The sequence below is a fragment of the Zootoca vivipara genome, chromosome 12, assembly GCF_965207765.1.
Source record: "Zootoca vivipara chromosome 12, rZooViv2.hap1.1, whole genome shotgun sequence".
In the NCBI taxonomy this organism is placed as follows: domain Eukaryota; kingdom Metazoa; phylum Chordata; class Lepidosauria; order Squamata; family Lacertidae; genus Zootoca; species Zootoca vivipara.
In genome coordinates, this window is record NC_142595.1 from 26,629,985 (window position 1) to 26,653,084 (window position 23,100).

General features: G+C 39.8%; 1 protein-coding gene across 24 annotated transcripts in view; it reads right to left on the bottom strand.

The window, feature by feature from the left end:
* The window catches only part of MAPT (microtubule associated protein tau), a 66,042-nt gene extending 43,332 nt beyond the window's left edge, over nucleotides 1-22,710 (bottom strand). For 9 of the 24 annotated variants that reach the window (XR_004693765.3, XR_015946613.1, XM_035134928.3 and 6 more), the window contains exons 1-2: nucleotides 21,212-21,377; nucleotides 2,784-3,002 (exon numbers count right to left, since the gene is read on the bottom strand). Coding sequence is in view for 22 of the 24 variants with exons in the window: in XM_035134928.3 (XP_034990819.1) it covers nucleotides 2,784-3,002; nucleotides 21,212-21,263 (271 nt within the window). In the remaining 2 variants the exon portion in view is untranslated. Of the gene's footprint in view, nucleotides 1-2,783; nucleotides 3,003-20,391; nucleotides 20,636-21,211; nucleotides 21,378-22,140; nucleotides 22,432-22,605 lie in introns of those variants that run through there. The other 15 variants (XM_035134944.3, XM_035134938.3, XM_035134942.3 and 12 more) reach the window with 12 other exon arrangements.
* Nucleotides 22,711-23,100: the final 390 nt, after the last annotated feature.

Below are 23,100 nucleotides of genomic sequence, written 5' to 3' on the forward strand. Positions count from 1 at the left end.
CCAAGATTAAGAGGCTGCAATTGTCCCATGTTCTTCACCAGAGTTGACACTGGGAGGGATTGTGTGTGAGAGAGAGGGAGGCAGAGTATGTGTGAGTGTGAGAATTAGTGAGAAAGTGGGGGGGGGGGTCTTTTTAGACTCTCTTTGCATTAACATGGCTTGCATGAGGAGGAGATAAGCACTATAGAAGGCAGCAGAGATCAAGCTCAACTAGGGAGAAGTAATTCCATAATCTGGTATCTGCAACTCAGAATGCCTCCATGAAGACTCTTGAAGTTTCAACCTGTTGCACAGATGATACTCCAAGAAATTTTCTCCATATGATCACAAGAATAGGGAATTAATAACTAATCTACTTACTTCGCCAAACCTTTATTAGGCATTACGAATATAGGCCATCATAAAACATCCATATATAAAACAGCCATGTAAAAATATGTAATAATGAGGATTTTCATTGGAGTTTCTTCCCTCTAAATAGTGCCATTCACCACTCTTAGAAATACTATTGATAATAACTAATCATCTCCTGGGGAAATGATTGAAGCCTGGCAACATCTAAAAGCAAAGCTGAAAAATAAACCACTGAGGTGGATCCCAAGCTGGTGCACACAAATCAAGCAAGATGCACACGTAGTTCAATCCTGATTTCTGTGGCCACATCTTTGCCTGCTGCACACCTGACATCACATATGACATCAGGTGTGGGGCAGGTGGACATAGTTTGGGGAAAACAGCCTGGCAGCCCAAATGGGGAAACCTGGCAGGTCCCCCAACCCTGCTCTAGAACTTCCACAGCAATTAAAAGGAATTAACCATTCCGAGCAGCTTCACCCCAGCAGATCTCACTTGTATGTGTGGGTCCTGGGTTAATGGGAGGACTCATAGTTTAGTGTGGTGCAGCATATGCAAATGGTCCTGTGTAAGCAAATGGTCTCTTGGGACCACAGAGAGCTGCAGTAGACAATGCTGGGCTGGTTGGATCAGTGGTCTGTCAGTGTACGGCAGTTGCACATGTGCCAGATAATGCTACAGTGAAGTGCTAATGAAAACAGGTGGTTATGGGGAAATGATTTCCACAAACAGATTACATTATACCTATTAAATAAATACTACCTCAAAGTTTTGCTTTTGGAATTCCTTGGAGCATCTGGCTGGCAACTGACAGATTACCGAACCTCAATTCTTATACTACTGTACTATGTTTATAGATATCTCTGGCACTTGATGCCAATTTACTCCTTGCTTCTGGGTACACAAACTGGTTGGTTTAAGATTGTACTCTGTTATCCATCCAGTATGAAATGTATTTGGATGCTCCCGCTGATCTGAGTTGAGCTTACTTGCAAGCATGCACAATACCACTTTTGATGTGCTATGGGACGGTGGCTTAATCAACTTTGCTCAGTGATGAGTAGTGGCACTGATATTCCTTGAAGCTTTCAACAACCAGTATTACAGATAACACTGAAGGAAACAATGCAAAACACCTGAATGCACACTAAGAAGAGGTAACCCCTGATATCTAGGGAGGGGGTGCTAGAACTATTCTTCAAGGTTTCAGAAAAATGACAACTACATTGGTAAAAAAAAAAATCCACAGAGAAAATATGGTGTTTTTGTAACTCTAGAATATATCTCTTCACATAGTAAGTGCAGTCTAAGAGAAACAGTTTTCCAAACTCTGAAAGACACACAAATACATACATGCACAGAGAAATACATTACGTTACACAGAGACATGTCACACGTAGCCCAGACCAGAGTTTAACATAATATTCAAGGGACAAGGATGCTTGGAGAAAAATATGTTAATTTGTAAATATCTTTACTGTAACATTTCACAAATACTCTGTGAATCTATTTCTTGATTTAAGATTTGCCTCTTAGTGTAAAGATAACACAACAACTTTGTAGAAGCTCTGAAAATGGGAACACTGCAATCAAATAATAACAAATACGTTATTGTCCCCCTTTTCAACCAACAAATAAGCTGCATTGCGTTTAAGTTTAGCTTATTCTGCAGTTCCCTGTTACATCCAAAACAGACAACTGTAGTTTAACTCAGTTCACTAACCAGGTTTAGTCCCGGTTGCAGCACAGAAAATGCTTTGTTCACCCTGTGTGATGATCTATGTTGGAGAGAGATGAGAAAAATGTGACCTTGTTAATTTTCCTCAACCTCCCAGCGGGCTTCAATACCATTGACCATGGTATCCTTCTGGAGCAGCTGTCTTGAGTTAGGGGTTGGTGGCACCACTTTGGTTCTGGACTACAATACTTCAAGGACTGCCCCTTCTCATATGAACCAACCAAGACCCCGCAATCATCATCTGAGGCCCTTCTTCGTGTACCTTCTCCACAAGAGGTCTTGAGGGTGGCAACACGAGAGTGGGCCTTTTCTGCGGTGAGCCGGTGACTCCCAATTTGTGGAATGCTCTCCCCAGGAAGGCTCACCTGGCGTCTTCATTACATACCTTTAGGTGCCAGACAAAAACATTCCTCTTCTCTCAGGCCTTTGACTAATTAATATATGGTGTTTTAAACTGTGTGGGGTGGTTATTGTTGTTTTTTGTTACTATTTTATGTATTCTTGTGCTTTCATATTGTAAACCTGTAATCCTTGGATGAAGGGTGGTATGAACATTGACTAAATAAATAAATCCATCTTAAACAGTGATTATTTAAGTTCCTTGTTAGTAAACTGATATTTAAGCAGCAAAGCTGGCAGCAAGTGGCATAAACATGCACAATAGTAGCTTTGACTAGGATTCATGACTAACCTTTCCTTAACCCATTTATACTTCCAGGCTGCATTCCCACATACAGCCTTTCTCCAAACTGTGAACCAACATCCTGGATTCCATCCTGTGGAAGAAGCTTCTTCCTGTCTCCCACCCGATCGGGCTCACCTGTCTGGTTCCATCTAGCTTGGCTCACCAAATGGTCATCTGTCATATTGAAATCCTGGTGCTGGTCAGTCATCTTGTCACAAAGGTTATCTAGAAAATGAATAGGAGTACTGGTTATTGACCATAGCAATAAAGTTTTGGTGTGATTTGAAAAGAAAGAGTAGATTATTGCAGAATGTCAGTAAAGTTTAAAAAGCAAGCCTTCTTCTGTAGCTCCCTGCCTCCTTTGCAATACGTGCTCATCATCAATCTTACTCCAAAACTGTGACTACCTAAATCCATACCAAACAACCAGATCTCTGCAAACATCATTATCACCCGTCTTTGCTACTGGCACCCTTAAGATCCAGGATAGGAAACTTCTGGTGTGTGGACCAAATTTGGCCCACCAGCTCTCCCCATTTAGCCCATGAAGTAGTTTCCCCCAAACCACACTCATCTGCCTCACACCTGACATAATAGGCTGTATACACACACACACACACACACACACACACACAAAGAGTACCAAAGGCCAGGTTCTTTAGTTTAGTAGATGGTTGGATCAGGCTTCCGTTCGTGTTCTAGAGCAGGAACTCCTCCAGCCATAAGGTCTTAGCATTTTCTCACCACTAACCCCAGTAGTTTTTTCTACATAGTATTCATCCTCCCATGGTATAGGATACAGATGGCTCATTCAGAAATGAGAGATGATGTGATGCTGCAGAAGCCTTTGGGTCAGTATTATTCATAACACATGGGAGGTAAGAAGCAGTACCACACTCTCCCAATCCCAAGAAGACTCAATGAGGCCCAAGAGCTACCAGTTATCCATCTACAGCAGGCCTCCCAAACTGCGGCCCTCCAGATGTTTTGGCCTACAACTCCCATGATCCCTAGCTAACAGGACCAGTGGTCAGGGATGATGGGAATTGTAGTCCAAAACATCTGGAGGGCCGAAGTTTGGGGATGCCTGATCTACAACATGGGTAGGCAAACTAAGGCCCGGGGGCCGGATCCGGCCCAATAGCCTTCTCAATCCGGCCCGCAGGCGGTCTGGTAATCAGCACGTTTTTACATGAGTAGAATGTGTCCTTTTATTTAAAATGCATCTCTGGGTTATTTGTGGGGCCTGCCTGTTGTTTTTACATGAGTAGAATGTGTGCTTTTATTTAAAATGCATTTCTGGGTTATTTGTGGGGCATAGGAATTTGTTCTCTCCCCACCCCCACCCCCAATATAGTCTGGCCCCCTCACAAGGTCTGAGGGACAGTGAACCGGCCCCCTGCTGAAAAAGTTTGCTGACCTCTGATCTACAGCATAGATTCTAGAAGCTATGCTGGAGGTAATAGGGAAGTCCTGGTTTCAAGTAAATCCAAAGTGAGACACTATTTAGCTTATGACTATGATAGCAAGCAATTTTGCAATCTGAAACCTCAGGTAGTGGAAAGAAGAAAGACATCATTTTAAGTAGCTAATAATTGTGACTTAAGTGATCACCAACAACATATTAATTTGCACAAATAGAAAATTCTAACTCTACACTTCCCTGGTAGTTTTGGGAATGGAGTGGTGCATGTTTTCACAATAAATAAAAATACCACCAATTTTACATGATATGGTATAATTTTGCATGACGTGGCATTGTGTTTCACACAAGTTCTAGCTTCCCCCCCCCCCCACATGTTTTCTATGCATTTTTCAGATGTGTAAGCATAATATCAATCCACTGTTTGCAAACGTAAGTGAAAGTCCAGCAACAGATATAGAATTACACCTTCTAATTAATAGCATCCTCAAGCCCTAGTTTTTTGCTACTTTGTATGCTGTCTCCTGCAGTGTTATTTATTATGCAATTAAAAATATGTCCTAAATCAGATACAAAAATGTTTGGAAATCAGAAGGTATACTTTCTGGACTCCCTCCAACAAATGTTACAAAAGTTTATACCAGTTTGATACAGAAGAATAAAACTAAATGTGCACTTAATTTCACAAGACATTCAAGTTAGATGGGGGTAAGAGGTAGGAATTGCCTGCTTAAAATAAACCACTGTAATGATATATATCATATGATCATTTTGGCACTCTTCTTGCCGTTCTTAAATGGAATGTTACTGGATACTATTGACAGAAGCAAACAAATTAAAAACAATCATGTATTTCACAACTACCGTATGCAAGAGGAGAAGTTGTTAAATTTGAAGGCTGAAATTTTAAAAAGGTTTTAAGTTTTCATTTTAAAATCTGAGAATAAAATAAATTCTCTTTAAATTAACTGTTCCATTTAACCTTGGTCTAATGCCTTGAGTGCAACACCATGCTTTCTCACTGTACTCAGTATGTTAGTTAGCTGGGTAAGTAAGAAAGTGCACAGGAGACATTAAAGTTACGAGGATATATGAAAGGCAATTGGCCAACATATAAAAAAAATCTGTTAACAGAATCAGATTATAAATTAAAGATGAAGGAATATAATGATATAAAATCTCTGTTAAAAGATTGGTTACAATATTTCCAACTAATTGACATATTTAGAAGTGATAAAGAGACGGGCTTTGGGAAGGAGTTCTCAAAGTTCGAAAAGGAATTACTGGATGATAATAATGAGAAATTGTTATAAAAAATGTACAAGCTACTGTTGGAATGGGAGATGAAAGACGAAGAGGTAAAGGCAGTAATAATACACTGATCACAAGGTATATAGGGCATAACATACCACTTGAATAATGGGAAAAGCTGTGGAAAGAAATTTTCAGCATGTAGTTCACTAAAAGAAAACTATGAAAATTATGTGTAGATGGTATTTAACTCCAGTATAGCTTACTAAGATGTATAAAAATTCATCTAATATCTGTTGGAAATGTAAAGAAAAAGAAGGTACATGGTGGACATGTAAAAAGGTAAAGAGCTTCTGAAAAATGATATACAATGAAATGAAAAAAATGTTTAAAAATACTTTTGTTAAAAAACCAGAGGCTTTTATACAAGGAATTTTAGGAGAGGAAGTGCCAAAGAAGCAAAAGCGACTGTTCATGTATGCGACCACAGCTGTCAGAATGCTGCTTGCTCAGAAGTGGAAAGATGAGTGTCTAACCCAGAAATAGTAACCTCAGGTTAAGAACTTTGCTTCAGGATGAGAACAGAAATTGCACGGCGGCAGCGGGAGGCCCCATTAGTGGTATGGTACCTCAGGTTAAGAACAGTTTCAGGTTAAGAACAGACCTCCAGAACAAATTAAGTTCTTAACCCGAGGTACCACTGAATCTGCATTTATTATTATAAACCATTTGCACAGTTACTAATTGAATAACTGCCTTTCTTACCCCCCAAAAAAGAGACAGACAAAGTGGATTACAAATTATATATCAACAACATATAAAAATACCAAACCCATTTTAAATATTTAAAACATCACCTCCCTGCTCCCAAAGACATTCCACTGTCATGTCCTCCTGCTGCCCGATGCCTCTGGCCAGTCCTAGCTATAGTTCTGGATGCTGGTGTTAGGGAAATCACCACAGCAGAGGTTAGAAATGCAAACATAACCCAGCAAGGGTATGAGTGTGGAAAATATCAGGTGGCTGTCATAGGAAGCTTGGGCATGCTGGGTTATCTTTGGAAGGGGCAAAGGAAGGTGGTAGGTTTGGCGAGACGTATGGAGAAGGGTAAATGGCTTTGAGGAGGACTGGGGTTAAGGTAGAGATGGCAAACAAAGGCACAGCACCTAGTACTTAATACATTTCTACACATTTAGCATCACATATAGTTTGGCCCTCAGATAGTGAAAGTTATACTCACAGAGTGCAATTTCCATTCTAGGACCTGTGAGTGCAGTTATGCCCACAGGGGCCTTTCCTGGCACTACTGGATCCTCTCCCCTCACTGATATTAGGCTTCAAATAGAACAGACTGGAGTGTGTGGTTATTTTATACATGAACAAGGGAAGCATACTGATAGTTGTACTTTAAGGCCAAATCTGAATTACAAGATAGCAGTTATATTTTGTGTGGGAATGCACACAGCTCTGAAATATGCTCCTATACATCAACTACTGCCTCCCACCACTGTGTGCTCTACACATACAAATGAATAATTTAATTGTCTAGCTGATCATCTGTCAGTCTTCCAGATCACCCATTATTATAATTAATCACCCAAGACAGTTGTATTACTGGAAATTTATAGAACAAAACACAAAAACACTAAGCGAGAGGCGGGAAGCCTACATAATGCAAGCAACCAGTCATGACGACCAATCAGCAAGAATTAGATACATACAAAACATTTTTGTTACAATGAACTGAGGACATGCTCCCCCTCTGAGATATGAATGCTAGAAGAATTCAGTTTTCATAAATTATTATAAGAAATATAGTACCTCAGACTACTGTGTGGATCAGAATTCAGCAATCCATTGGATTTCACACTTCTCCAAACCTTGCAATGCACCTCAGCAATTTAAAAATTATCTCAGGATACATATTTAAATATATACTTTGAGAACACACACAAACATAAATAAATAAATATGCATTTTGAGAGGATTAATGCAAAAATAGCATGAAATTATGGGTAAAACATGCTAACAAAAACAAAACCCTGACAGATCAGAAACTGTCAAATTTGTCCATCCCAACTTTCAAGTGCAATGCTTCCAGAAAACAAGTTGGTTTCAGACTAGACCCATTTCACATGTTCACCACATACTGTATATTTAAAGCACAAGACTTCCTCCAAAGAATCTTGGGAACTATAGGTTAAACACATTGGGAATTGTAGCTCTGTGAGGTGAATACAGTGTATGAAGCCTTTGAGAACAATCTGCAACCTTAGTCAATCATAACCAACTTTAACTGGATCTGAGCACTTTCTCATAGTTAACCATTATTCCTAGCTCATGTGCCATTATAATAAACATAATACCAGATAATTTTCATAGGACAATTCTGTGCATATGACAGGCCAGAAGTGGATGCAAAATGCTGGTACTGTACTCAATAGCACTGAGGAATAATCGGCACTGATCTAATTTTGTGCTCCCAATTCATTTAAAAAAAACCAAACTACACATGTACTTGCATGCTTTAATTTTCTTACAGACAGTTGGAAGAATTAGAGATGCTCATTACACTTTATGTGAATTGGCATTCTAGCATGAAATGACTTCTTGAGATTCTGTTTTCTTTCTTGAAGATAAAAAAAAAAAATCTAATCTCAGTTTGATATATAGCTTGTGAGGCTTCCACAAACATCATTTGAACTGCCTTACCCTTAACCTACATCTATTTTCCAGAACTGCATTTTTAATGGCAGAATAAGGCAATAATTGTTTATTTTTAAGCTATCAACTTGACACACTGATTTAAGGTGCATTGCTTCTGCTTCCCTGATCTTCTTTGATTAAGAGCATTGTCCATTTTATTACAACTAAAAAACCAACATATGGATAGAAAGGGATGAAGATATCAGCCAGACTGGTTCTCCCCCCCCCCCCCCAAAGGTGTGGAGCTTTTAATGTATTAACTGCATTTTGTTACATTGTAAGCCACTTTGAGAACTCAGTTCAAAAAAGCAGGATAGAAACCCACTAAATAAATACTAAAATGCGAATCTAGACTTTAGTTGGAGCAGAGTCACAACCATGCTTCCATAATGCTTATGGCAGCGTATGACTTGAGCCATTCCAGATGATATTGCAATGTTCTGCTCCAAAAGCCTATTGCTTTTCCCCTTCGTTTGCACATTAGTTCCGGCAGGAGAAAGAAACTGCTCTTTGAAAAACGGATAATTTTGCCTAAAGAAACAAAAAACAATCTAAGAAACAGATTGCTCTTGCTTTGTTCGTTAGACAGAATTGTTTTTACACATTTAACTTTCTACAGTTGAAGTGATCTGTGAAGACTACAATGGGGCATAGATAACTGATGAAGTGGCCTGGCATGGGAATGAACATTCTAAAAGCTGTTCTTTGTTTCCCATTAAAGATGGGTCAATACATGTCTCTTGGGATTAATCAGCACTAATTTAGTCCAGTATTAGTTCTAGTTCTGCTCTATCCTACAACTCCTTACTAGCAACGGAAGAGTAGAGACCAGAGAGGCCTCTGTTCAAATCTCTGCTCAGCCATATGTTTATTGGACCAATCTCCTGGACTGACTTCCTCACACGATTGTAAGAATAAAATGAGGAGGAAAATACCATGCATGCTGCCCTGAGCTCTTTGGAGGAAAGAAAAAAAATTGAAAAGTTTCTTTTTTAAAGAATCCCTTTATCTAGCCTATCCCTGTGACATTCCATTTCCTATTCCTGCTGTGGAACTGGATATGTACTGCACTACTAAGTGAAAGTGTTGGAGATTGCAAGATAAGGGATCACCAAATACAGCAAGACATACAGTAATTTTATCTCAAAGGCTTTGGGGCAGGGGTAGGCAAATTAAGGCCCATGGGCCACAAGCGGCCCATGGGGGTTGTTTAACCGGCCCACGAGCTGCTCCCAAACCGAGCCACCCACTTGGCAAGTCCCGACACACTGTGCTAAACTGGCGCAGCGCGGAGCGGGGACTTGCTTCCACGGCACTGAAAATTGTGTCTGCACAGACGCCGGAAATCACGGGCTCACCACATGCACAATCCGGCCCACAGAGGGATCTCTGCTGGAGTGAACTGGCCCAAGTGAGGTAGACTTTGCCGACCCCTGCTTTGGGGAGCCAACAAAGTTGCCACAAAAGTAACATTATTGCTAACAGAATGTCTGCCCCTAAAATAAAAACTTGTTCTATACAGTAGTAGCTCAGTTACAGTCTTAGCCCCAGTTGTAATGAACTTTAGAACATCAGCAAAGCTTGTGGCAAAAATGTCACAATGTCAATCTCCACCCACTTCTACTAGGATAGGTACTAGCAAACCCCACCACCACCACACACACACAAAGGGTGGAAACTGTACACTAAAAATGGACAGAAAGGCATATTTACATAAACTTTGCAGATGCTAATCTATAGGTACAGAAACAAACAGACATAATTAATGCAACTGAACAAAAATAAAATACAGTAGACCCACAGCTTACATGGGGGTTACATTCTAGAGATAGGGCATAAAGCCAAAATCATGTAGAGTCAAAACACAATTGGGTGCAATGGTGTGGGGAGTGCGTGATTGCTAAAGCTTTTTTCCTGGCTGTCTGCCCCCTTTTATTCCCCCCTTTCTCTCCCCCCCCACCCCCAGCACATTACAGCTCTAAGTGTGAAACTACAGTTCCAAGAATTCTTTAGGGAGCGGTTATATGCATTGAATGTGCTTTAAATGTATGGTGTGGATCTGCTCATTGCCACCCTAATTAATCTCCACATACCCTCCATGAAAGGTAGTCTCTTAAGCAGGCCACTGATTTGTATTTGGTTGCTGCTATTCACCAGGTCATGCACATAACATCAGTGGTCCCAGCAAGTGTGGCATTCACTCAGCAGAAGGGGCTACTGGACTTTTGGTATATAATTCAACTTCTCAAAAATGTTATGAAATAAGCTTTATATTTAGAATGGAAAAACCATTTATAGATAGATACACATGCTGTAAGCATGAACGCACAACCTACTTTAGAGCCAGCCCAAAATAATGTTTCTCTGAAATCTCATGTTACTGAAGATTCATTCATGGTTGCACATAGGATCATATGACTCACTCAATGTCAATACAATGGTAGCTGGAATCAACTGGTTCTTCTATGAGAATGGGGCAGAGGAAAAGGGAATTCACTTATTTGCATCAAATCACTACACTCACAAAATCAGTTTTTGTCAGGCGTCTTACAGTAGAAAAGCAAGTTTAATTATAGAAAGGACTTCTAAGTTTTTACTTTAAAACAAGGTCAAGATCTCTCTGGAAATTGGCAGCATTTTAAAAGCAGATTATGCAAGGATCAGCAAAATAATAAATACTTATTTATTTTATTTTTATCCTGTCCTTCATCCCAAAGGAGTTCAGGGTAGAATTAGCCTCAAGGATTTTTAATTTCCTTCTTTTATCATTTTGGCCTATTATATTTAGCTCTGCAACTATAAAGTTTAGAAAATTGCCATTTTCCCTCTACATGACAGCTGCACCATGATTTCATGGCCTACATTCAGACTAAGTGGCTGCACATTACTTAACTCTGCCATAGGCACAGATCATTGTCAAATGAACTATTTTTATAATATAGTTTAATATAAAAATAGAGCTTCATGGCAGAGTTGGTACAAACAACTCAGTATCTGGTAATTTATTATGTTATAATTAATTTTTAAACTGACACAATTTATGCAAGGTGTTTAATAGTACTCCTACTGAGTGCAGAACCACTGAAAATAATGGACATCACTAACTTAGGTTCATTGGTTTCTATAGGTCTATTCTGAGAAGGATTTGGTTGAATACAACCCTATGTTTCCTTTGATTCCAAATGTGTGTGAAGAAAACTAAACTTCAGCCATTTTGTGTTTAGTTATAAAATGGTTGCCTTCTGTTTAGGTATTGGGTCATTTGGAATTTAGAAGGTGTTCCGGCTGGGAGGGGGTGTCAAAAAGATCATGGAAGGTAAACTACAAAGAGAAACCTTATACAAATTAGAAATTTAGCAATACTCTATTGCACTACTGATTGAATGGAATATTGCTTATAAGTGAAACTGACAAGCAGGTAGGAAGTCCATTAAAAAGATAAAAACTGGAAAAAGCCAGGATGCTGAGAGTCACAGAAGACCCAGATAGAGTGATAAAAGAAGCTGATCTAAACAAGAAGTCTGGAAACTGCCCTGCCGAAGAATTAGGATAAGCTGAAGTAAACTTTGCTTAAGTAGGAAAACATTGTAGATAAGATTTAAATGGATGTGTTTTACCATGTTACTTTCATATCCTAGTTGCTTAACTGCTAAAGCAGCTTTAAAACCTTGTTTTTCCCCTATAAGCACCATTATAATAACTACTGCTTTTCAAAGCCTTTAGTAAAAACTAAATTTAATTGAGATTTAGCCTTGGCCTGATTCCTTGATTTTCAACTCACATCCAAGCTGCACTCTATCCAGTCCAGCTGGATCAGCATAAAGTCTACAAGAAACACCAAAGTTATAACACAAGTCTGGGGACCCGGGGGCCCTCCAGATATTGTTAGACTTCAACTTTCATATACAGTATCTATTTCTATACAGCCTCTGGGATGATGGGAGATGTAGTCTAGCAACATCCATTGGGCCACAGGTTCCCTGCCCCTAATATAAAGTGCTATTTCAATGAAGGCAGTCAAGGGGGGGGGGGACAACCACTTACTTGGTGACAGCACAGAAGACCACATAATGGGAAGGGCAAGCAAAGGGTGACATTCATTATTTTGGTCACCTCCCCTTCTCTCTCTTGCATCGTAAACTAACAACCTGTGCTGTGACATCCATGAAATACAGTATATACATAGAAGGCGGGGAGCCTAGGGTGGCCTTAGTCCCTTTCATTCATCCTGTTGAACGTATAGATTGTTTCAATAGTTCTGAGATAATGAAATCCTTTGCCCTTATACGGTACAGCACTCTTTATCCAATGACATCAACAAGGAAAAACTGTTCAAACTGCTCCCACCTTGCTCCTCCCTTTGGCAAGCTGGAAAAAAGGAAACTACAGCAATGGCATAGCATCATGTGCAAATCAGCACATGGAGAGAAACGAACTGCAAGTGCTGATTGACATATAACGCTAAACTGTGGCTTATTTCCTCCCCACTCAGCAGAGAGGAGATGGGTCGGCACATCTGAACTGCATTACTGGTAATCTATAACATGTTTCAGACTACATATTACAGTTAGTTATCTGCAGTAGTGTATATACTGTAGCGGCAAGTTCAGAAATTCAGGGTCCCTTCATGAGTCACAACTACACACACACACACACACACACACACACACACACACACACACATGCCACACACCCTTCTAATAATACAATAATGAAAAGGCGGGAGGGGAGATTATTATGCACTTAGGTTTGTTCAATATCATACAAAATCAATACACATATTTTTAAAAGATTATACAAGAGTCTTATAATTACGGTATACAATAATAATTAGGGATGCATTACAATGATCAGTATAGCTCTCCATGTGTTGCCTTTCAGCTAGAGCTGCTATTTTCTGTGCAAATAATTTGGAGTGCTGAAATATCTTTTTTTTGGAGTGACATCAACTGTCTTTTCCTTCAGGTTGCAATGTATGTAACAGAACTTGCAAACCATTATTTTGAAACTGAAGCACCTTGTGTTTTCAGTGTTCCTAAATATTTAGCTTTGGAGCATACAGAACAACTCCTCTGCATTCTTCCTGCATGCCTTCCTCAGTGACCCTAGCTAGGAGCCAATCCTGTCACTGACTCACCTCCATTTACTCTGACTGGCTCCCATCAGCACAAAGGGTGAAAATACATCTCTGACTGTGGCTAAAAAGCAACCTTTTAGTGCTGATTGGTCATTGATGACAGGAACTCTGCTGCAGGCTCTGTGACCTCCCGCAACCCCAGACCACCACACCTCTAAATATGTGAGCAGAGCCAGAGTATTGCCAGTCTTGCTTTAGGCAATCTGTCATATTATTTCACCAGGCTCACATGCCTAAGTTAATTCCCCTTCCATATTCCCATGGCAGTTCCCTGCCCCACTTCTCACAGCTTCTAAGGCACTGGCTATACTCAAAGCAGAGCTCTTTCTTCCACTTGCATAGCTGCAATATATATGTGATGTCTTCAGATTAGAACCTTTGGAATTAAACCTTTAAACTTTGAAATCCCACCCTCACATCAGTCACATGCCCTCCTTCTGTGTTCCCTGAAATAGAGAGAGTTTAAGCATGTCACCAAATGCTTAAATCCAACCCAAGGATCAGTACAGGATTCTGTTTTCATTATCAGCCCTCAGTTTGAGTTCACACACTTAACCAGTTGACAGTCTTCTGCAATGTACACACACAGCCTCATTTGAACACATATCCAAGATGTGTGAACATAGATGCTCCATGCAGGGGCCCAGTTTATGTGTATGTATTTCTCCCCTCAAAAAAAAGAACTCTTCCTGTCTCACTTTAGGTGTGTGTTTGAAGGTAAGCATGCCTACTAAGCCATCATGCAAAGGGGATCATCAGTCAGTGAGCAGTTAAAGCTCACTTTACACCTCAGGAGATGTAAAGTGCTATCTCCCACCACACCTTTCCCACAAAGACATAATTCATTGTCTTGAAGACTGGCTTCCTTCAGTGAAACCTCATTGAAACAACCACAGCTTCTTCCATTTCAAAACTCATTTTGAAGCTTTGCCTTCTTTTTTGGCACTGACTCTCTCTTTGTTCTTTTTTCCTCGGCACCAAAATGCTGAAATTCTACTCAACTTTATTGAGTTCTGAATCAGCCATTTTTGTGTACCATTATAGGAACTTACATAAATAGAATGAAGATTCTTAGGAGACCCAAATCTGAACAATGCCCCTGTGGTTGTGTGGTGAATCCCATCCTACATACGGTAATAGTTTCATGACATCACAAAAGCAAGTAACTTTCAAACCACTGCCCATATTCCAAGTGAAGAAAGAGAAACCGCTTGCTATAATTTTTTAAATAGTTCTTTATAGCAGTAGTATCGCTAAAAGTGAGTCCCGAACTTAGATGTACTTATAATATACGCCATCAGTGATACTTGCATTTTTCTGTGAAAAGTCAACGGACAGTTTGCTTCTTGGATGCTTGTTGTCAATGAATGCAGGCTTTCAGAAGAAAACACCACACACAAACAGCCTGAACAGCCTGCACTTAGCTGAATGGCCATTGAAATGAAGGCCTCTCTGCTTTCCATCCTCTTAATGGAGTCTCTATCAAAGGCTGCAGGACATAATGCTTGAAATGCCGAAGTTATTTAAATGCTACACCTTAAGTACTTTCCTCGCTACAGAGCACAATACGCATCTGCTGTTTGGGTTTGTTTTTTAAAGGATTTTATTTCCCTTAGCCACAGAATTATGTAGGACTGTAGCCCCTGTGAGGCCACCTTGAGCAGAGGTGGAACAAAGTACAGTAACTGAAAAGAAACACACACACGCTCCTCTACTCTCCTTGTGTATGTTCTCAAACACACAAAGCCAGACAGAACTGGACAGGTTGTAGAACAGCAAACGTTGCTGCCATGCACTACCTCCACAGAACAGTGGTGGTTGCTCCTCCTTGCAGTCACCCAGCAGCACCTCAATCCAGCTCTCACATAGTGCAAACACACACACACAGCAGCAGCATGGAAGTACTAGAAGAAAGGCTGGCAAGTTTTGAAGTTAGTACTTTGAACACTAGTACAGGTTTTCAGAACTGATGGAGACTGGGGCTGAAGAAGGGTTGGTACAACAGCTGCAAAACAATTAAATCTTGCCTCCTAATAGAGCCAGTAAGCCTACTACTGCAACTACATCATTGGCATCGGAGACAGGCAAGCTATGAGGACAGGGGTTCACTGCAGATCTTTTGCCCAACAGCCACAAAATCTGGAGCTAGCCATGTCCAGGAAATGCCCCATGGACTAGCAACATTCATTGGGGGGGGGAGGCTAACCTAGGTCTTCCGATGTTTTGGGGTTACCAACTGCCATCAAGCCCAGTGGTCAGGGATGATGACAGTTGTAGTCCAGCACAGATTCCCCATGAAATCTATAAATATTCAGCAAATTTCAATAGTGCTCAGTAAGTTGTCAAATTTGGTAAAATAGTATCTGGCTGCAGAAGTGAAGAGAGGGTTAATATCACATGTGGGTGCTTTTCCAGAGTCTGGTACAGTTCCATTAACTGAAGGAGGGAGTTCCTCTACATTGTCCCTGGATTTTATGCTGTCCATAAACAAGCAACAGTAGCCCTCCTGTAACGCTGCAAAATAATATATCACTCTGCTTCTCAATACTCCACTGCTGTAGTCTCTGGGAATGAAGCCACATAAAGGAATTATGTGAGCTCCCAAATGCTCAACTTTTATGCCAACACACAGATTTGTTTTTGTCCTTTGATCTCACCTCAGGCTGGAAAAGATGTTGCTCTTTCTATGTCTTGGACCACTAAGAGCTGCATTGTCCAAGGTTCATTTTCTGAGGTCAAGCAAGTAAGACTTTATTCCAAAGCCTTTCTAAAGATATATTTCTGGCAGTGGAGTGTAGGAAATTATTTACTGGACTTGGACAGTTATCAGAAAAGAGAACACAAGAAGATTTGGAGTTAGGTACCATCAATATGCAGATCACACCCAGCATAACTGATGGCTGAGAATGGAAACTGGCAGGATGAAGACACAATGCAGAAAATACATAGGTGCAAATCTGCTCAGGTAAATGCTGTTCATCCTGTTTTGGACAGAGTTGTACTCTCTCCAAAGGAATAGGCCTGCAGTCTCAGGGTGCTGCTTAAACCATCTCAATCACATTTCCATATTGGCACAAAGCACCTTCTAGAAGCTTAAGCTGCTTTGTCAGCTGAACTGAGAAATCCAGGTCTCAGGTCTCATGCTCCGGTGATAGCCAGGTTAAACTACTGTTATCTAGTATACATTGGTTTGCCTCTGAAGACAGTTCAGAAACAGAACTTAGTTTACACAATAGCTGCTAAATAAAAAAGACCAGGCATTATAAAATACAGTACTAGTACCGTATATAAAAAATTATACTAGTGCTTCATCAACTGCAGAGACTCTCAATTCATTTCCAGGTTCAATTCTCAAGTGCTAGTTTTTATCCTTCATGGCCTGGTACTAGGATACCCAAAGGATTGTATTAACATGTTCCTGTACGTACACTAGGCAAGGCTCTTTAAGTTCTTCCACCACTTGAGGCGCAGATGGCTACCAGAGAAAGGGCCTTCCCAGGAAGAGCATTATAAAATCAGGGCACCACCATTGAAAACTCATTTCAGCACCAAGATAGATAGATATTTCAGGCTTTGCAATTCAATTTGACCCATTAACTGGATTTGTTGTTTTTATGCTGCTTCTAGTGATTTACTGGTTTGAATACAGGTCCATGTGCTTTTAATTTGTTTTATTGTGTTTTTACATTTTGTAAGCCAATTTTATTGAAGTGTGGCATAGAAATACCTCAAAATTTAAATAAGATTTATCCTTTGTGGTCTTGGTAATGGTGTGGGCTAAACATCAGATCAGGCAGCATGCAACTGGAAAGCAACTGGACATATCTATATATCAAAAGTTGATGCACAGCATTAAAAGCATTAAATTTAAAAATATCAGATTTCCAGGAATGTATTCACCAGAAGAACTTTTTTCCTTGAGGAGACTATATATACTGTAAACACAGACAAAAAAATCCTATAACCTTGTAGACAGCAGAATACATGTTCTCATTTGTTTTATAACATAAAGTAGCTCCAATGTTTTATGCTATTTAGCATCCTTGTTATAAGCTACAAGAAGTTTTAAAAAAATGAATCAGGGTGCACAAGTAGGAATAGGCAGATACTTCCATTCTGATCAGTTTCACATCCACTCAATACATTCAGTAAGTCTTTCCTGTTCTGTTTTTTAAAAGTTTTTTTAATGAATATATAAAATGTACACATGCATTTTTTATACTTCTCAATGCATTTCCCCATAAAATACATATTTTCTATGCATTTTTAACTAAAACTGAAAGGCAAATTTGAAGAAGTGTGCAGTTCAATTAATAGCTGCATTCTGATCCATAAACAAGTCTAGGACTGCCAAATTTGTTCACTTGAATCAGTGACTGAGCCTTTTCTAACTATCATTTTATAACCACCAGTTTTGTCTTTGGATCAATAGTGCCTTCTAAAACTCTACAGTTCACTCTTAAAGTGCTGAATTAAGAGTCCAGTATTCCTACTCCTTTAGTTCAGAACCAGGTTTCTTATATAGAACTAATTATGCAGTTTTGACAGTAATAGGAAGAAATTTATATAGCAAGTTCTTCTAAAACAAATACTTAGAGGCCCATTTTTCCTTTTCAACCTCCTTGCATGAGTTTTAGAGAGTTTACTCTAGAGTTTAAGACCAGTTGTGGCTTTTGGATCTTAGGATTAAATGCAAGCTTGGAGCAAACTCCCAAAGGAGATTGCATTAAAAGTTCTTGTAATGACTTTCTTTGAAGTGTCTTTCCAAAAGATAAAAAAGCTCCTCATTCAGGAGACACACTGAAGATCTACATGTTCCAGGTCTCTAGTGTTGCTTAAAGCCATTGCTCTCTTCCACAGGGAAGCAACATATGTCAACTCAGATTTGTCCATCTAGCAACTGTCCAGGTCTTAAGCAGAGAGATCTTCCACATGACCACCTACCAGATATTTTAGCTGGAGATACTAGGGACTGGACCTAGGACCTTCTACATGCCAACATGGACTCTACCACCTAAGGTTCCTTCCCATCACAATAATCTTTACAGATGACTAAAAGGCTCTCTCCTCTTTTTAAGAATAAGTAGAAGTCTCTGAAGTCATGTCTTGATAACAGAAACAATGGCTTATACTAGGTTGCATCCAAGATAGAATAGAGCTATTTAAATTAATGGTCATGATTAACTTTTGTCTAGTAATTTCATTGAGTCTGCTCTGAGTAGAATGTAGCTGGATACAACCCGCTGAGTTGGCATACTCACTACAAAATTAATGAAACTGTCAATGTTGATTTAAGGAGGCAGGTTAGGTTTAAAAGAAATTCCTATATTTACAAATATAGAAGAGAGAAGAAAAGCAAATAAAACCTAATTATTAAAAAAACCACTGTCAGCTGATATTAACAATAAGTATATTCCATCAATCCTGGTTTATATGTACAGTATTTATATGTAAAGTATTAATAAAGACAGTCCAAATAGGTATCTAATGATTACAAGCCACGTGTTCAAATACAGAAAGGGCAGTGAGATCTTCAATTCATTGGGTGTTAGATGGTAGATATTTGTCCTTCCAACTTTGCAGTATGTCTCTTAGACACCAAAAGGACTCAAAGAACTCACTTTTGTTGTCAATCTGTTAGTTCAATATAATTTATGAGTGCGAATATTAATGATTTTCCAAAACAAAGTTGATATGAGCAGTAATTTCTGACAAGAAAGAAACCATTACAGGACATGCCCACATCAAGAGGAATTTTCAGCATTACACTGCCAACATCTAACTAACAAATCTCTTCCTATAAGAGCACTGTGATGTCCAACATACTGAAAACACCAATTTTTGTTGTATCACTATCAATTTTAAATCTAACAAAACACTGCATATACATGCTAAAGCAACTTTCCATTGACTGAGCTGAATGGAATACTCTAACCCTCTGTTCCATTCAACTTTAAAATCCTGAACGCAACACTTTTTTAAAAGAAGAACATTATTCATTTACATTAGTATGCAATGATCACTCTTTTACAAAAAAAAAGTAAATGGTATAAAGATGCTTCTAAATTTATGAAGTATGTTGTTGTTGTTTTGGGAAAAGAATAACAACTTGGTGCAAGTGTCGAAAACCCATGTTGTCTTTGAATTTGATGTACGGTATTTAGAAATGATGATTGAAAGCAAAGTTTCATAAGTATAGTGGTAACTTCAGTTGTGTTTCTTGTGCAAATAAGGTTGGAATCTTAAACACACTTAACAGTAATAGACCTCACTGATGAACACAGTGGAACTTCTTTCCCAATAAACATGATAGTATTGCTCTGCTATGCACTGGTGAGGTTGTCTCTGCCTCTTGGCACTGCAACCACAAATACAGCTACTGGAATGCTCAGACACACACCAGTTAGAAGGAACTAGGGGAAAACCTGATGACCACACCAGCTTTTTCCTTGGTTCCAAACAACCCAAGAAAAAAAGAGTTTCTCCAGCTAAAATACCTGTATTAGCTGATGGCAGGAGTTTCCCTAAATTTCTTCTAAAATATTAAGTGAAATGCAAGGGTGATGCAAGACCAAAATCTGGCTAACTCCAGTACCAGATCCTAGAGACAGAGCTCTTTTCTTATAACCATAAAATTAAAGCTTTGCAATGCATCTAAAGGGATCACCACCAAGTATGTTCAAATGCTATGCTTTCATTCATGAGTGAAGTAGAATAGAAAGAAGTCTTAATAAATAATGTATTAGAGAGCTGGTGTAGTGGCCAAGAAGTTCCTTCTTCAAATCTCACCTCAGCTATGAACTCAGAGAACAACCAGTCCCTCATCCCCAATTCCCACCTGTAGCATGGGGGCAATAAACTAACCTACCATACAGGATTGTTGTGAGGATTAATGACAGCATCTGCAAATAATTTAAATAGTCTAAAGAACGATAAATTAGCAACCATGGATTAGGGAAGTTACAGCACATACATTGACTATTTAAAAGGCTGAATAAATGTAAGGACAATCCCAGGAATCTTTTTTACCCTAGAATTCTATGATCTCACCAGTCTAACCATGCAGCCCTTGCTGACAAATCAGTGGCATAACTTACCATTATAGTAGTTTATTTGCACATTACAATGACCACTTTTCCCCACTATAAAAAAAGGAAGATCAATTATGGGGGGAAATCCATAATAAAAATGTGTTTCTATACTCATTCTAGCAAGGCATCTATTTTAATGCCAATTCTGCTGGTAGACAAAAGGGTTTTTTCCTTTCCATCCCCACCCAAAACTACAGGAGCATACCACAGTCTTTACCCAATGAGAACTGCACTTTGCATCCATGTATTCTAGCCTGGCAGGGGCGTGACCAGCTGCTGCTATTACACTCAGATCCATTTTTCTCTCAGAGAAAACCATTTGAGACAGAGAGAAAAACAATGAATGCACAGAATAATCAAGCTAGAATCTTTGGGTGACCATGATTCTCTCGAAAACTGTGTGTGGCACCCCCCCCCTCCCAAGCTCTCCACCACATCTTGATCAGGAATTATCTATCTCCCTGTTATATTTCTGCTCGGAACAGCAACTATTAACATAATAAGCATGGAGAAGAGGGAAAGAGTCATTTTCATTCTCTTTCAACTCACCAGTGTTGTGCTACTGTTACACCCAAGAATTAAGAATCCAAAATATAAATCCCATAATACTGACCCATATAGAGGAACAAAGCAACTCAGCTCTTAGAAAAGAGTACTGTGCAGGTCATTTACCCTATCTCCGATTTCCACAATGAAAAAAAATCCTAACACAGAATACATTTTCCTTTCTTAGGCTATTTCCCCCAACATCATAATTATCTAAGCAATACTGGAAATATGACATGGACTGCAAAACATGGCACCACTGATATGAAGGAGAGCCCACCCTTTTTCTCTCTCCAAGATCCACACCTACTGCAGCACCAACAGCCTATCATTCGCCATCATCCTCACAATCAAAACCAGTCTCCCAAGCAGGAAACCAAACCTATCAGAGACAAGAGATGGGGGAAATGACAGTTAACGGGGTCAGAAAAGGGGTTCCTTAAAATTCTCCTATAATTCCAAATGCAGTTAACAGATCATTTGTTAAATGATAAAATAAAATGTTACATATGGGTGGTTTTTTTAAAAAAAAGAAAGTGTATTCAAAAACTGCATTCCAAGCAACTTATACAATGTTATTTATTTCAAAAAGAAAGAAAGAATAAAAGTAGGTGGTGTTGTTGCAAAATATTTATAAGGAGATACATACAATTCACATACAATTAAGCCTACCCTTGAGATCCTAAGAGACACACCCCTATTGCCCCATTTTGCATTACGATTACAAGCCTCTCCACTGAATGATGAGAGATGGAAAGGAGCCCTAATAAAGCTACAATAGACCAGGGAGGAAAATAACGTATTTGTACTGCCACACGCACTGGCAGGTGGCGAGTGCGTATTTCTTTGCAATAGGGCTCCTCTTTTCAGAGGCAGGGGTGTGGTTAAAAGAGAAGAGATGAATGCTGTTCAAAATGCTGCAATTAGGAGAGTTGTATAATTGTGAAGAGAGCATTGAGAGATCTACCGACATCATATTCAAACGGAATTACGCCGCGTACTGAAGCCATCGGACCCAAAAGCTATCTTGCATGGCGCGGCGCCTCTCCCTCCGCCACTGCAAGCGCATTTACTGCGTAACCGCACGCACCTGTACGCTTAACGCACCCCCGCCCGTCCATCCCCACCACCCAAACGTTTGCAAAGTCTGAAGGCCCTCAGTGCAACTGCTCTCCTAAGAGCAGATCGCATCGTGCTGGGAAACCCTACCTGGCGCTGCGGCTGCTAATGCTGCTGCAGGGAGAGATCTCTGGAAAGCCTCGCTCACCAAAGCCGGGAGGAGGGGGAGTGACAGGCAAGAGGGAGAGACAGACAGAAAGAGAACGCGCCTATCTAGCGACGGGAGCGCGCACAGGCTCCGGAACCTTCCCAAGAAGAACTCGTATATGCGCGCTCACAAGGGCCCTCCCAGCTCCTCGAGAAATAAGGTTGCTCCCACAATGAAATGAAAGGCTGCCCGAAATGGCTCTCCCACGCACGCGCACAATGCCCGCCCGTCTCATCTTTCAGACACCTCCCTACGACCGTAAGCGCATGCGTGGAGGCTTTACACCGACTCCCAATGTGTTCTTTGTCTTCTTTAGAAAAGCCGGTTTTAAACAAAAAACACATCAAAAAAACCTCCTTTTGGAGCCGCGCAGGCGTGAGCGCTATTTATCAAATAAGAATAGTTACCGTTCTTTATAGCGTATAGGACACAAGGTCAGCGCAGCAGGATCCAGACAAAGCAGTGTTTGTTACAGTGCTATAATAAGAGTGTGGTGCCCCACTCTGAAGTCATACTGCTTTTTAACATCCCTGCTCCCAGAACACGTATGTTTACACTTAGGTATATACCATAGCCATCCGCAAGGGGGCGCATTGCTCCCTCATTAGCCATAATCCCCAGATTCCCAATCTTACTTTTTAAAAATTAAACATCCTAGCACTTGTAGAATCAGGAATATGAAGCCAAAATGTGCAGGCATTTTTGTTTTGTGAGGAACTAACCTCTCCCATCTGTCTATATTTTTAGCCAATAAATGAAGTCATAGTAATGACTGACATTTAGGAAAGCAAATATTGCTAGCAAAACAAAGAGGCTAGAAGACCAATTGCCTAGAAGACTCTAGAGAAAGAAAATCTTAATTTGCTTTTAAGCATTTTCTACTGTTCTTCCCTGTGGAAAAG